General features: G+C 37.2%; 1 protein-coding gene across 1 annotated transcript in view; it reads right to left on the reverse strand.

Moving 5' to 3' along the window:
- Positions 1-14349, reverse strand: part of R3HDM2 (R3H domain containing 2) — a 2908810-nt gene that overhangs the window by 2715530 nt on the left and 178931 nt on the right. The window contains exon 3 of the mRNA XM_044083626.1: positions 11588-11647. Within this exon, the coding sequence (XP_043939561.1) occupies positions 11588-11647 (60 nt within the window). The remainder of the gene's footprint in view (positions 1-11587; positions 11648-14349) is intronic.

Consider the following 14349-nt stretch of genomic DNA (forward strand, 5'->3'; position numbering starts at 1 on the left):
CATAGAATTTGTCTACCACACCTGCACTTACCCCTCCTAGGGGACATCTAACAACTCTTAAAACACAATCAAAATACAACAAAGGAAAGATCCACAACGGGGCACTTATCTGAATCTGACAATCAAAGGTACACTACCAAACAATAACAGTCCATCAGGTGCAACAACCTGCGTTCAATCTGGCAGTGACACAGTCTGGGAATCTCACACATACATCAGTCGATAAACCCCTATGCCTCTGAGCTAAGGTCATCATCTGGATGGACGTCTTCAGAAAGTAAAGCTTTGGTACCTCAGCTAGATGTCAGCAGATGAGAAACCATCTGTTATGAATACTTGATTTCAATGAGGACATCTATAGGACTTCAAATGGTCAATACCTCAAAAGTATACAAAACTGGCTAAAGATTTAGTGCTTCTAGCATCTCTTAGAAGCTCAGAAGACTTTAGGGCAGTGATCTTTCTGGTTAGGTATCTTTCAGGTGTCCTTGACATGTTTAATGAAATACAACCCAAAGCAGGTAGCTGTTGTACTCAATAACTAGTCAGATCAATGCTAAGTATAAGAAGTGACTACCTCTTTATATCTTGATAATATTCCTTTGGCAATAAAAGGACTGCCTGTGACAATCACTGTTAAATGACTGACAAAAAAGGGGGAGCTATTAAAGTAGTTAGCAAGGTCCCAGACTGCAATTTTGCTTTGTAGTGATGCGTTGTTTACAAAGTATGACTAGATGGGTTTTCTACCACAAGTGATACTACACATATTTAGCTTGCAATCTGAAAACATTTTTAGTACAACAGTTTACTGGCAAGTGTTTTTTTACTGGACAGTTTGGGTGTCAGACGGTGACTTAACCACCAGTTTGCAATCCTCAAACTTAGATTGCTAGAGGTTTTGGCTCTGCTTGAAAATTTGAGAAGTACCAAAAAAGTAAGGTCCAAGCATCGAACCCTTAGGAACACTGCTGGTCACTTTCACTCTTTCTGATGAGGCACCTGCAACTTGCACTGACCATGACCTGCCTTTCAGCCAGTTTACTATCCATCTCATTGCATATGGATCAATTTTTACATCATTTTGCTTTTGTATGATGCCTGCACAAGCAACAGTATCAAAGGCCTTTGCCATGTCAAGATACACCACTTGCACACCACGGCCAACATCTACAGCTTTTTTAATGTTTCAAAGAATATTAAAAAGTCAAGATTTACTATTTACAAAGCAACACTGCTGGGGTCATGTCTAATGAGATTCTTTGCATCACAGTTCAATTATGACACGTTCCACAGCTTTGCAATGAAGCTTAAGACTGATACATCTGAAATTACCTGGGGTAGATTTCAAGTCCGCCCTTATGGAATGGCATAAAACACTTCAGTGCACCACTAAGGAACAAAGCCAGAAGCTAAACTTAGGTTAAACAGTTTAAGGAATGAGTCTACAAGGACATGTTTAACTATTAAGCAACCATTTATACTGTCAAGTCCCATGGAGGAAGTATTTTTGGTCTTGGTTAATACTTTTAGCAGTTGATGTTTACAGATAATTGGGGGAGTAAGAGACTTGTGTATTTTAGGACTTGGAATACAAGTCCCTGGGGTGAAGTTGGTATTGAATTCGTTTCAAGGATAGTGATAGAAGAGGTGTCGTTATAAGTTCAGAGTAATGTGGGGCACTGTTCTAGTTTTCTAACATGGCTAAAGAAACATTTATAATTTGCCTTTGTTTCAGAAGCCAACCTAAGGGTAGTGTTCACAAGTTCAAAGGTAAATATTAGGCAAACAGTCTGAAGACCATTCCAAGCCTAGCTAAAATAAAACTTCAAAAGTTGCCTCAAGGAGGCCAAGACAGACGGGTACAGAATCTGAGGTTGCCCATCTGTCAAGGTTTACCATGAAGGTAGCCATGGAGCTATCCTAATTGACATGTAGTGTAAAAGTTTGCTGCAGAGGTGAGGGATACATTGGGATACGATTCTGCCACGTCAACCGGTTTTATTTATCTGCTGATGGAGGTTTAGTTCCTTTAACCAGGTTTTAGAGGTACCGTTTGTTCTGTGAAGGAAGAGATTGTCAAAAAGGTCCGGATCTTTATTGGCTTGAAAGACTGGGCAGAGACCTCCACAGAGGAGTCTGTAAGACTGCATAGAGACAGGGCTGCCAGTCTGTCCTGATAATTAAAACGGTTGAGGCTACTGATCTTTTATTTATAAACCTCTGAAGTTTCTCAAGCTGAATGACATGTTTAGTCAAAAAAGAAAGCTGCTGAAAGGTACATTATACTCAATAATAGGTCTGCTGAGATATCAGTAAGGGTTAAGATTTCTTTGGATCTACTGGAGATGCCTTTATAAAATGGATGTGCCAGATAGAAGGCTTCCCAAACTACTGCAGAGACATGATGGTCATACAAGGAATTATCAACTAGAGTGCCCAGATCTTTTATGACCGTGTCTGACTGAAGGAGTGCATCAACTACATGTTATGTGAAAATATTTTATCTACAAAATGAACATAGCTATACTTATTTTTACATTTCAGACTACTGTCCTTGCATCAGTTGTTATGATTGTCTAACTCATGTTGGTGCAATTCTGAGTCAGTGGAAGAGCAAATAACACAATTTACAGCTGTCTGCAAATATAGAAAACCAGAGGTCAGGAGTGATGGCTTGAAGGTATGAAAAAGCTTCAAAACTGGAAAGAGCCCATAGAGCCATGTGGTAACATCACTGGTAACTTTTCACCTTTCAGAAGTCACATCTATGACTAACTATATGGATTCTGTCAGACACCAGATACACATCAAGTGCACAATGCAAGGATTTATATTCAGATTTACAGGTCTGTCAATGCCTGCAATAATAACAGATTCAAAAGCATTAGCCACGTTCAGATGTGTTCTAAGTATTGCATAACCACTAACCATTGCTTTTACTTTTTTCAAAGAAACGAAAGATGTTAGAGGCAGGATCTTCCTTTGACAAAACCAAACTGTTGAGGGTCCACGGTTAAGACATTTTCAATGTCCAGATTAATGACATCTGAGATAAGACACTCCATAACTTTACATATGAGGCTAGTGAAGCTAATGAGTCTAACAGTATCAGGGTCCATGGCTGGACCTCTTTTGTTTAATATCAGGAATGTAACCAGTGGAAATGCTCAAACTACAATAAAGAGGTTAGTGTGGGTTCAGACAGACCACACTTGGCACTGATAATCAGTCAACCTGGTATACCGTCACAGCCCATGAATAAGATGGTCTTCACTTTTGAGAGGGCCAAGAGAACTTGTCCGATAACAATTAAAGGGAATAACCAGAACTGTGGAACAGCTATTAACTGTAGATGGAATCAAATCTGCACTAAATTTGCCAGCTAGCATACTGGATATTTCCTATGGATCAGTATACTCACTACTTTAGTACAGCTCGGAATGTTGATGGGTGTTATTTCTTAACTTCCTTACATACAGAAGATTTGTAATTATTTTAGTTTTAGTAGCTATTTAAGTTCATATTCAACATTAAGCTTCCTAATGGTTCCCCTTAAGACCTCTACTAGTTTGTTCAAGCGTGCTCTTAAGGTAGGTAGAATGAGACCCCATACACATTAAGCAATTTCTTTTGTTACATAATTTATTTATATTGGTTTTCCACCACAGGTGATTGTTTTTAAATTTCTCATTATATCCAGTGCAAATGCAGATAGGGACTCTATCAGTATACCTATTTAAGTAGAACTAGAAGTCACAGATATAGGTAGCTGCTTTAGCAATGTGATCAGAGAATTACTGCGGAATTTATTTAGATCAATTAACTGCATATATGCTTCTGAAAAGTCCTTGAACACAGAGGCATTTACAGGGAAGTACAGTTTTAAAGAAAATTATCACTATTTTATGGTCTTACTTAAAGAAAAAGAGACTAATTATGGAGATGTGTAAGGAGTGGCCATATTTTTGAGGACTATAAGGGAACTGGGACCCCTGGCAGGATGGTTAATTATTTTCGAGAGAGCTAGGATTTATAATGTCAAAGAATTATTGGGCATGCCAATCACAGACAGTGCAATTCAGAGAGAATTTAATGACAAGACGCTGAAGTTTTCCAACAGAATGGGGATGTGTTTAAAGGGGATTTCAGCTAATGTGTTAAGGCAGCTATCATACTCATAAAGGGATACAGATAGTGCTCTATAACTAGCTTTAAGGTACTAATTAGTCTTGTTTATGGTGATTTAGACATCTAGGAGACAAATTTGGTGTTTTGAGAAATCTGTCAAAGTAATGATAGCTTTGAAAAGTAATGGTACTTTTCTCAATTCCCAATGGATATGAAGATGTGACAGGCACTACACCAAGGAATAGAGGGAGTACTTTATGTGCTCTGAAACCATGCCTCTACACATAAATGAATGTGTTCAAGCTGCACCAACTTTGGACATTTTTGTTACAACTCCTGGCACTGAATACAGACACTCAAATGTGTTCCAAATTAGAATTTATTAGGCTGAAATGCCCATCAGATGGATTCTGCTCTGCCTAAAAAGACACTATAGAGGCAGCAAAGGCTTTAACCAGAATATAAAAGCCTTCAGCATTTTGTAACGTTTTTGATATTATCCTTGAGAATTGGGGGTCTACTAAACAATTTAGTGAGCACATTTCTTTTGTTGTGTAGTTTATTTATGGCTATGGACCACCAGGGTGACTTGGTTTTGGAATTCTGGTGCTACACTGCTCTGGAGAGGACTGTTAGCTCTATGCAGTTTTATTAAATGGCTGCAGAATTCCTTAGTGGAGCTTCCTGCTGTATTAAATTGAGGATAGGTGCAGTCGTAAGTGAATTTCGATAGTTTTTCACAAAATAGGTGGAGGATGACATGTCTGTAGTCCTTAAACACAGTGGGGTTTGCTCTTGGTAGTTTAAAGGATAAGGTCACAAAAGTTTATGTCCACAATCCACAGGAGAAAGAGAAACCATAGGTGTAGTGCAACAGGCAGCCAATTTTTTCAAGACTCAGGTCTAGAATGCTGTGTCTTATAGTACACATTTACCTACCAACTGTTCCAGGGAATTTCTGGCCATATACTGCACTGCATAGGTCTTTCAGTTTACTGAAAGGAAGTTTTTCACCCAAAACAAGGGAGTTTCTGCTAACAGGCAGATCACCACTGAGGAATCTTGTACGGTCATCTGGGACAAAGATTGTGTTCTCCAACAAGCTATTAGTTGAGAATTAATCCCATCTAGACCAATCTGCTAAATTATTTCAGTTTGAGTGTCCCCTGGGATCTGCCTGGAGGTAATATGTTCCCTGACACCACAACTGTTACTGGATTTGAATGCATGAAAACTGAAAAACCTGGTACAGAGGAACCCCTCTTTTGACACAAACCAGGGTTCAGTAACTACGTAGACATGGATAGTTTCTATATGGATCGGTGCCTCAAAATCAGACAATTTACTGCTTTCAACTTCTAGTATTGTGAACAGCCACCTTAACGTGATCCAATTCAGAGACAAATACATTAGTTAAGTTAGAATGTTCATCAACAGGACTCTGGCTAAAATGGTATGGGAGCAGCAAAGCCTTTAGCCAGTGTACAGAAGCACTGAAACAAGAGGTGCAAGCCTGTCTTAGGAAAGCAAACTAGATGGAAAAAAGCGCCACTACACATGCAGACATACCAAATCCCCCTGGAGTGACACCAGCTAGTTAACCAATTACTGAAGACAATCAACTTTTTTTTATATCAAGGCATAATTTGTGGTAAAGGAAGAATTCCACTCAGGACTAGTGTCTTACCTGCATTTGTAACATGCACGAAAAGATGAGACAAAACTATATGCACACCTCTCAGGGTTCTACATCAAGTCATTCACTATCAAATGCATCACCGCCATGCTGCAAGTTACATGGCATGAAGGTCCTTGGGGCGCTTGAAAAATTACAGATCCTGGCTTCTGAAAGACAACACATTGCTGAGCTTGGGAATAGAATAAGGTACCACAAAAACATTTCTGTTGATGATGTGGTTCAGAGGGATACACCTATTTTTTTTGCAATGGTAACACTATGTGGATATCCATGAGGTGGATAAGTGGCTGGATTTTTGCAGAGATAATATTATTGCTAGGGTGCTGTGATTGTTTTGCAGCTTCAGCATAAGACTTTTGGTGCAACTACAAAAGAATGTGGTGGAGGTGTAGAAATCTCAGAGAAAGTTATAGGTGAGAACGAAACATCCTGATTAATTAGGTATTGACATCTCTCTCAGATGGAATTACTGTGGAGTGCAAACACATTATCTGTGAGCATAAGGCAGTTTACACTGTCCTAGCAGCAGAGGAGAACTACTGCAAAAACAAAACAAAAAAGAAAACAACTTTGCCACTCACTAGCTACAAACAAGCTTTACAACCCCAAAATATTAAAATTTACTTAAGTGTGATTACTATAGACCCACGTTGGTGGTGCTGCGGTAGCGTTGTCGCCTCACAGTAAGATGCTGTCCAGTTCGATTCTCAGCTAGAGCGTCTTCTACGTGAAGACATGCGTGAATGGGCATACCTCCGTTGAAGGTTGTGCATCAGGGCTGGTAACTCGGCACGTAAAAATTAACTGCCAAACATTAGCAGACCGGAGTTCCGCTGTGGCGACCCCTAACTGGGAAAAGCTGAAAGACACAAACAAACTTAAGTGTGATTACTAAGATAATCTTGAGTTTCTTAGTTTTGCACTTGGATGTCAGCAGTGAGTCACACAGAGCCAGGAGAGGATAATTGCGTGTGTAAATGCAGCTGTGCCTAGTTCAAACTCTACATTTTGTTACTTCTCAGTATCCTAATAATTTAGGCTTGGCCTCGTGTCCCATAGTGTTTCATGTCTTAGAAGCATTTTCAGATAAGTTTATCAAGTCTTCACTTAAACAATATCCACAAACACGATCATACCTCTCAGGTGTACAGACTTTCACAGAATGTCTACAATTTTGCCTCACATTTTTGGTCTATTTCACAAAATTGTGGTTTTCTGGCAAATCACAGAGGTTGACATCAGAAAATAAATACAGACATTTGTGTTTCAGACTACATACCCTTCAGAAAATTCATATTAATGCAAAACCTGAGTTTATATGAATTTATGTAGATCATGTGTGAAAAGTGAGCAACATTTAATCCTAAATAAATGATCAACTGGGTGACAACTTTTAGTAATAATCCAATACATTGTAATGCTTCACCTGGGAATTTTATTTTATATAACAACATTGTTTAATTAATATTGGATGGTAATTCTATTTGCATAATTAGTTGCTTTGCATTAATTAAGGAAGGATTAGGTATATATTCTGAGAGGTGGTGAATGGGAAAGTTGTCTGATGGTAGAAGACAAAAAACTCGGGGAAAAAAGTTAAGCATTTCAAGTTTTTAACTATTAGTATTTAATATAATAAAGATTGCTACAGTGAAGCCTGGTTTGACTGGAATATCTTTCTGCACCTCTTAAGTATCTAGTTGGTTCTTTTTTGTGGTCTGTTTCCAGTCTAGACACTTGTTTCCACTAACAGTTATTAATGCAAAACCTGTTACTCTATCAACTTTCTAAGTTTGCAAGAGCAATACTTAAAAAGTGTTCCTATTTTTGGGCTTTTGTCCCCCCATTTTTTGTGGCTTTGTCCAGATTCTTCCTCTAAGGGGATGAGGGGTATGTATTTCATATTTCAAATCAGTAAATTATTTGAACATAGTTTTCCAAGACTGGCAGATGGAAATAAAAGTATCTTTCTTTCACAGATATTCTTTAGGGTAATTAACAAGTAAGACACGGTTGCTCCTACATTCTTTTAACCACAATTACAAGCAGAATAAAAACCACATGAACAGTTTGGCCTTCATCTAGGATTCACATAGGAATTTGCTATTCAATACATCCTGTAGGGCTTTACCTTTGCCTTATAATTTGACTTGTTATTTTTCACACTGTTTTATATAAATTAATTCTAGGTACTTGCGTATTATCGCAACCAGATTCCTGACATAAGAAGCGGCTGCTTTCAGAGCCCTTCTCGTGCTGGCAGTCACAAGTGTAATTAAAACACACACACACACCATATTATTATATATCCGCACTTATAACTCTGGTATTTTCAAAGTTTGTTATTGTTGGCTTAGGCTGGCTAGGTTTCATATTACCAACTTAGCCGATAAGATTCTTTCACACTTCCCCTCCATCGAGCTGGTTTACAAATGGGATTGCATCCTCTCTTACTTGTAGGTGGTGGTGATTATTATTACTATTAACATTTCGCTGTTGTTTACTATTTATTAAGCAGGCAACAGCAATAGTCAGACTAACCGTTTTCTTGTGTGCGTGTTTGTGTGCGTGCGGTTCAGTAAACAGTTTAATATTTCCCATTATGGTTTCTGCATGACATGACAATAAATTAAAGCATCATTTTTCTGTCATATGCTGTCCTAATGAGTTTGACACTTTTTTTTTTTTTTTACTGCCTGTGACTTCTTGGATTTTCCAAATACAATCTTTAAAGAATCTTTTGCTGAACAAGGGTCCGACATGACATTTCTTGGAATACTGCTTCATCTCTGAGGTATGATGACATCAGAGTTGGAATATATACGAATTACAGCAAATTCGAAATCTGGTTGCAGTAACATGCAAGTACAGTTAATTCTTTTATGGGAGCACATATAGTCCCCCTTGTTCTGCATGCATCCACAGCTTGTCATAAGACCAGGGTTGTTTCTGTTAACAGCCTTCCCCTTTCCTTTCACTACTACTCATGCAAATTATTCCTGCTCATGCAGCAAATAAAACTCATGTTTTTAAGCTCTCTTCTTAATATCACTAAAGTAAGCATCTACAGATTCTAGATGATATGGCACTCTTACAAACATATAATGAACAGCAGACACTTCCTGAACTCACGGTAATAACTACATTTCTTCCTAAAAGCAGCTCTGTCTTTCTCCTTTGCAAGAACAGTTGCACACCTTTGTGGTTTTTTCACAAATAACATACAAAAATGCAACATAATATCTCTCTTCAGACTTCTCAGCTAATTCACTCAGAGGAAAAAAAATGAATTTCTAGATTCAGATCTTCCAAGTCTTTGGTACAATTTCTTTCCCAGGAAAATTTCAGGATGGTGCAGCCGTGTCATACTTCATCTGTGAATTATACTCGGAGAGCCATCTCTCACTTGACATGTATATCACACTCTACCTAGCTCATTTAGCCTTAAAGTCATGCACCGATGTACCTTACCTACCCGAAGAAAAAAAAAATAGAATCCCCCTCTCCAGTACTAAAATGTACAGAAATTGTCATTCTATATTAAAAAGGCATTTTCTAATTTCCTTAAAATACTTCTGCAGATTTCCTATACTGTCTTCCACATAGTTCTCTATCTGTACAGACCTTAACTTACAGAATATGATCTGCTGACAGCAGCAGCCTAACAGACAATAAGCAGTTCACTCCTGGTAATACTGTAGCAGAATGATACAAGGAGAGTGTTCTGGTTTACAACATGAGATTTATCAAAATGTGTTGTCCAAGGCTTTATGGAAGTTTGCCCACTCTTGCTTAACAATGTAATTTACAATGGAAATTCAGAAATTACTATAAAGCAACTGTTACCTATTTAAAACCCTGAAAAATTAAGGATGAAAACATTTTCCTTGTACCTACTGTAAGCAAAAATATTGAACAATATGCAGACTTTAAAACACTAAATGACAAAAGAAAGTGGCCTGTCCAAACAATTTTTGTCATAGATATTATGCAGTTAATAAAAAAAATTCATTACCAGATTGTAAATTAACTAGTGGCAAGGCAGTAGGATATCAGGCACCTATAAGTACTGTTGGTACTGGCACCAAATCATCCGAAACAAGTGGACAAAACCTCTGACTACTAAACGTAATGCAAATTGTTTAGCAAATCTCTCTTTAGGATATTTAAAAAGCTTAACATTCACCTCAGCATATGCTTATTTTAGGTTCAAGGGCCTCAACAATTAATGTTAAAATTCCAGCACAAACCACTTCAATTATATTTTCACTATATATATATATATATATATATATATATATATATATATATATATATATTTTTTTTTTAAAACTGGTGACATTAAAAGATTGTTTCTAGATGTTATAGTCCGCTTTACTTAACCAAAGACACATTTTAAGAGTCCACTGTACATGAAAATTATAAGCAAAGTTTACGAGTATGACCTACAACAGAAAGTATAAAATTACTATACAACACCCAAAATTGTTGCCATTTTTATATAGAACAACACAGCAGCTCTTCCATAATGAAATCTGCAACACTTATTGTTAACCTCTGAGTCTGGAACTGGGCTATCAGTCTTTCTTAATACTCATCAACAAATCAATGAGAAACTTGTCACTTTAATCATAAGCTGACATATGTCAACTAATTTCATTTCAATAAAGAAATGAAAGGGTAGAAAACCAGTGAAGGAGGAATAATGATGATGATTAAAAAAAGCGTAGCTGACTAATATCTTTCTTTGCACATTGTCACAAGTACAAATTCAATTATAAAAAGAAAATCTATTACAATTTTTTCATTTTACACATTATACAAATGATTTTTCTCATTGAATTTAACATTACACAGATTTCTCAAGTACTGCCTTTCCAGACACATCACTCTTCCTAATTATTTTGCTGTATAAATTGTTCCCATTAATTCAGTTTATTTAGATGCAGTTTACTCCTTCTCTTTTCTAAAGATCCCACCTCTGGTTCTTTAACCTCCTTTACAATATTCAACAATTCTGTTACTGCTGGCTTCGTTTCCGATTTCCATTTCTTAGTTTATTTTTTTTGCCAGTCAACAGCATTAGACTTAGTAGAGCCTTGTTGTGTTGAGGCAATTCAATTTCTATATCTCAGCTCAAAAGAATCATTTCATTACTTAAAACAATTTTCTCCCCAACATTTCTAAGTACCCTGCAGAACATTTCTAAAATTGTATCACACATTACATTACCAAAAAACATGTTCTCAGGTAGCCCCCTATTTCCCATCACACCTCGAGCAATTGCAGTCTGCCTATAGAAATAAATGCTCTGAAGTATACTTGCGGTATAAAAATGTCTATGCAAACACTTCCGTGTAGAAATCCTAAGCCATCTAGATTTTGTTGCATACCTGTAAGCTAAATAAACATATTATTTTGGTTTGTATATTGCCCTTCCATTCTCATTTTCCATGCTTTTCAGACCTCTTCTGACCGATTCATATATCTATCATGCATTTTATATTCCCTACTAATTAACCCTTCTGTTCTATACTTGACTATAAACTCAGCCAAAGCTGGTGTTTCCTGATAGTCAGTTATGTTATACCCTTTAGAGAACATCTGTCACCATATCTTCTTCAACCTACAGAATAAAAGACATAGCAGGTTGGTTTCTTATCCCTTTCTACTACTCCACTTAGTAAGGCAGAACACATGGGGATAATGATAAACATAAGTTATTTACACATAAGCTCATGCCATTCTTTTACTTACTTGTTATCACTAATAAACTCCAGAATATCTTGTTCTAGTTTTAGCAGCATCATTCTATCCCTGCAAAAGAACCATTTAAAACAATGAGTACATTTTCAAAATTTACAGTCATTGCATACATTTACTGACACAAGTGAAGCAGCAGTAGCAACTACAAGTTCTGATTTAACTAATGCTGCATACCTCACTGCATCTCTCAATAAAAGTCACTATATTTACCTTTCTCAGACTTGGTGTAACACTGTTTTGACAATGTTATTTATGTCTAATGGGTGTCACAATTCTAGTCATTACATGAATGAAGTCATGCCTGTGCTTCTCCCTCTCTAATATGCATTTCCCATCATAATAATCTATAACTGTTCAACCCTAAAATGTCACTTATCTAAGCAGGAGAAATTAATTCTAAAGATTACAATAACCCCTGCCCAATTTTTCACATGCCAAAAAGACAACTCGTGCACTAGAACTCGGGGAGAGGTACACACAAGTATACATGCTCATAAAAATAAGCAAAGGAAGGACTGCAGTGCTTTTTCTGATCACAAACTTTACTTCAGACAACTAGCTACACAGCAAAGAAAAAACATTTTAGACTGTATTTGCACATTTCAAGTTGGGAATGTCAAGTAGAACTTTGGTTTTAATTGGGTGAAGGATAAGGTGGGACTGTAAGACACATGATTCAGTGGGTGACCAGGACTGCTATCCAAAAGACTACAATATCGGCATATCACTGCTGAACAAGTAAGAGAACAGTCATCTGCATATTGAGTAAAAGTCCCTTGACTGGTGGTAGTATAAAGCCGGTTTATAAAAATATTAAAAAGTGTAGGACCTAGAATTAATCCCGGAGATTCTCCAATGGGGAGGGGCTAAAGGAGGAGTAGTTCATACATTTAATACACTGCAATCTGGTGGACAGATGAAGCTTAAACCAGGCCAAAGTGTGAGATGAGAGACCAAGATCCGTTAATGCATGTAGCAGTTTTGAGTGGGAAACCATACAGAAGGGCTTTTGACAGTCAAAAAAAAAAATGGAGAACAAGTGCACTTCACTTCTAAGTTTGACTGCATTGTGGAAGGACAGAACAGCTGTAGCTGTAGTACAGGAAGGATGAGCTATGTTGGTAGGGCAGAGTATATTGTGTAAAAGTATTTTAACAGTTGGGTATGGAAACATTTTTCCAAGGACAGAGGTGAGTGTGTTGCTGCTGGATAACTTAACAGTTCTACCTTTTCCCCTTTATACAGTGGAAGAATGCATGCCCCCCCCCCAAAAAAAAAATGTAGGAATGCAACATTCAGACCATGGACCTGTTAACAGCTGTTGAAATAGAGCAGGCTAAACTTTTTTGCCAGTTTTAAATAAATATCAGGTAGCTGATTGGCTGCTAATGTAATAGCATTTAGTTTGGACAGCAACCACTGAACTACCTGGGTAGCATCATGTTCAAGGGAAAAGGTTCAAGTTGAACTGTGATAGTTGCTCAGTGAAGTACAGGGTTATTAGATTTGTTTGTTAGCATTAAATTTGCTGCATGTATGAAGTAGGAAATTAATTTTTGTGCAGCAATAAGGTCAGTGTACGTGAGGAATGTATTTAGTTGGTATGCCTCCCCACATTTTAGCAGTTTACCGATAGTTGTTCATTAAGATTTTAGGTTAGACAGTTACTTTGGAGGAGAGCAGTATTTTCTTTAGTTGGTTTGAACATTTCTGGCAAGGTTTCAGGGTTGTTTACAAGTTTGATGAGTGCTGTAGGTTTAAGTATTACACTAGGATTTCCAGGCTTTATCCCTCAGTCTTACAAGTTCAGTATCAGCAGTAAGAAATAGAAATGGATGTGATTAGATTTCACACATTACTGTCACAATGGAGCACGTGTGTTGAACGTTGCAAGGGAGGAAGAGCTACAAAATACTACTGATTGATCCAATGGTAATTGAGACCAGAGTTAATGAATGAGGTTTGGTTGAAATCTTTTAAGATTCTAAGTTATAAATCATACTTTTAGCGTTTCTGCTGAAATGCCAGATGACAAAGGTACGGTTGTGATGACTTAGGGAGAACAGAAAGGAATAGGTCGCAGAAATATTTTGCTGGGATCTTTTGCTAAAATACATTCAAGAATAGACTGCTTACTGATGGTTTTGCTGGGTCTAGTGCGCAAGTTTATTGACTGGGTGAATTTCGACAAATTAGTGGTTTGGTTAAAAGTGGTCCAGTTCTGACTGAAGTCGCCCAGTACAATCATTTCTTAGAAATTTATTTTTTTGTAATCAAGGACAGTGCATTTTTAATGGTATTAGGTGTGGTACGTAGGTAGAGAGTACACAAAAAAACTTATCAATCTTTAGTTCTGAGTAGATAATTACTATTTCTGCTTTATCAAACTTGGTACTGCCTGAAGAAATACAGACAGATTAAGCGTGTTGGTATATATAATAGCTACACCAAACGCCTTGTTAATTCTGTCAGATCTGATGATATTATAGCCTGGCAGTAGGAAGTATTCATCTTTTACAGTGCATCTTAGCCAAATTTCAGAAAAAGTACAAGATGTTGGGTTTAAAGGAGGAAATCCATGCATGGAATTTAGGTAGTTTAATAGAAATGAAAACTGGTGAAGGAAAGCAGCAACACAAACTGAAGAACACAAGAACGGCAAGTGAGCAGTAAACAGTACTTCCAGGAAGTCTCCTGCAACAAAATGAATGCTGACAGACAAGCGTTGAATAAAATAGAGCTTTAATAAATAA

Source organism: Protopterus annectens, chromosome 9.part0 (assembly GCF_019279795.1).
Source record: "Protopterus annectens isolate FY-2018-M chromosome 9.part0, PAN1.0, whole genome shotgun sequence".
NCBI lineage: Eukaryota > Metazoa > Chordata > Ceratodontiformes > Protopteridae > Protopterus > Protopterus annectens.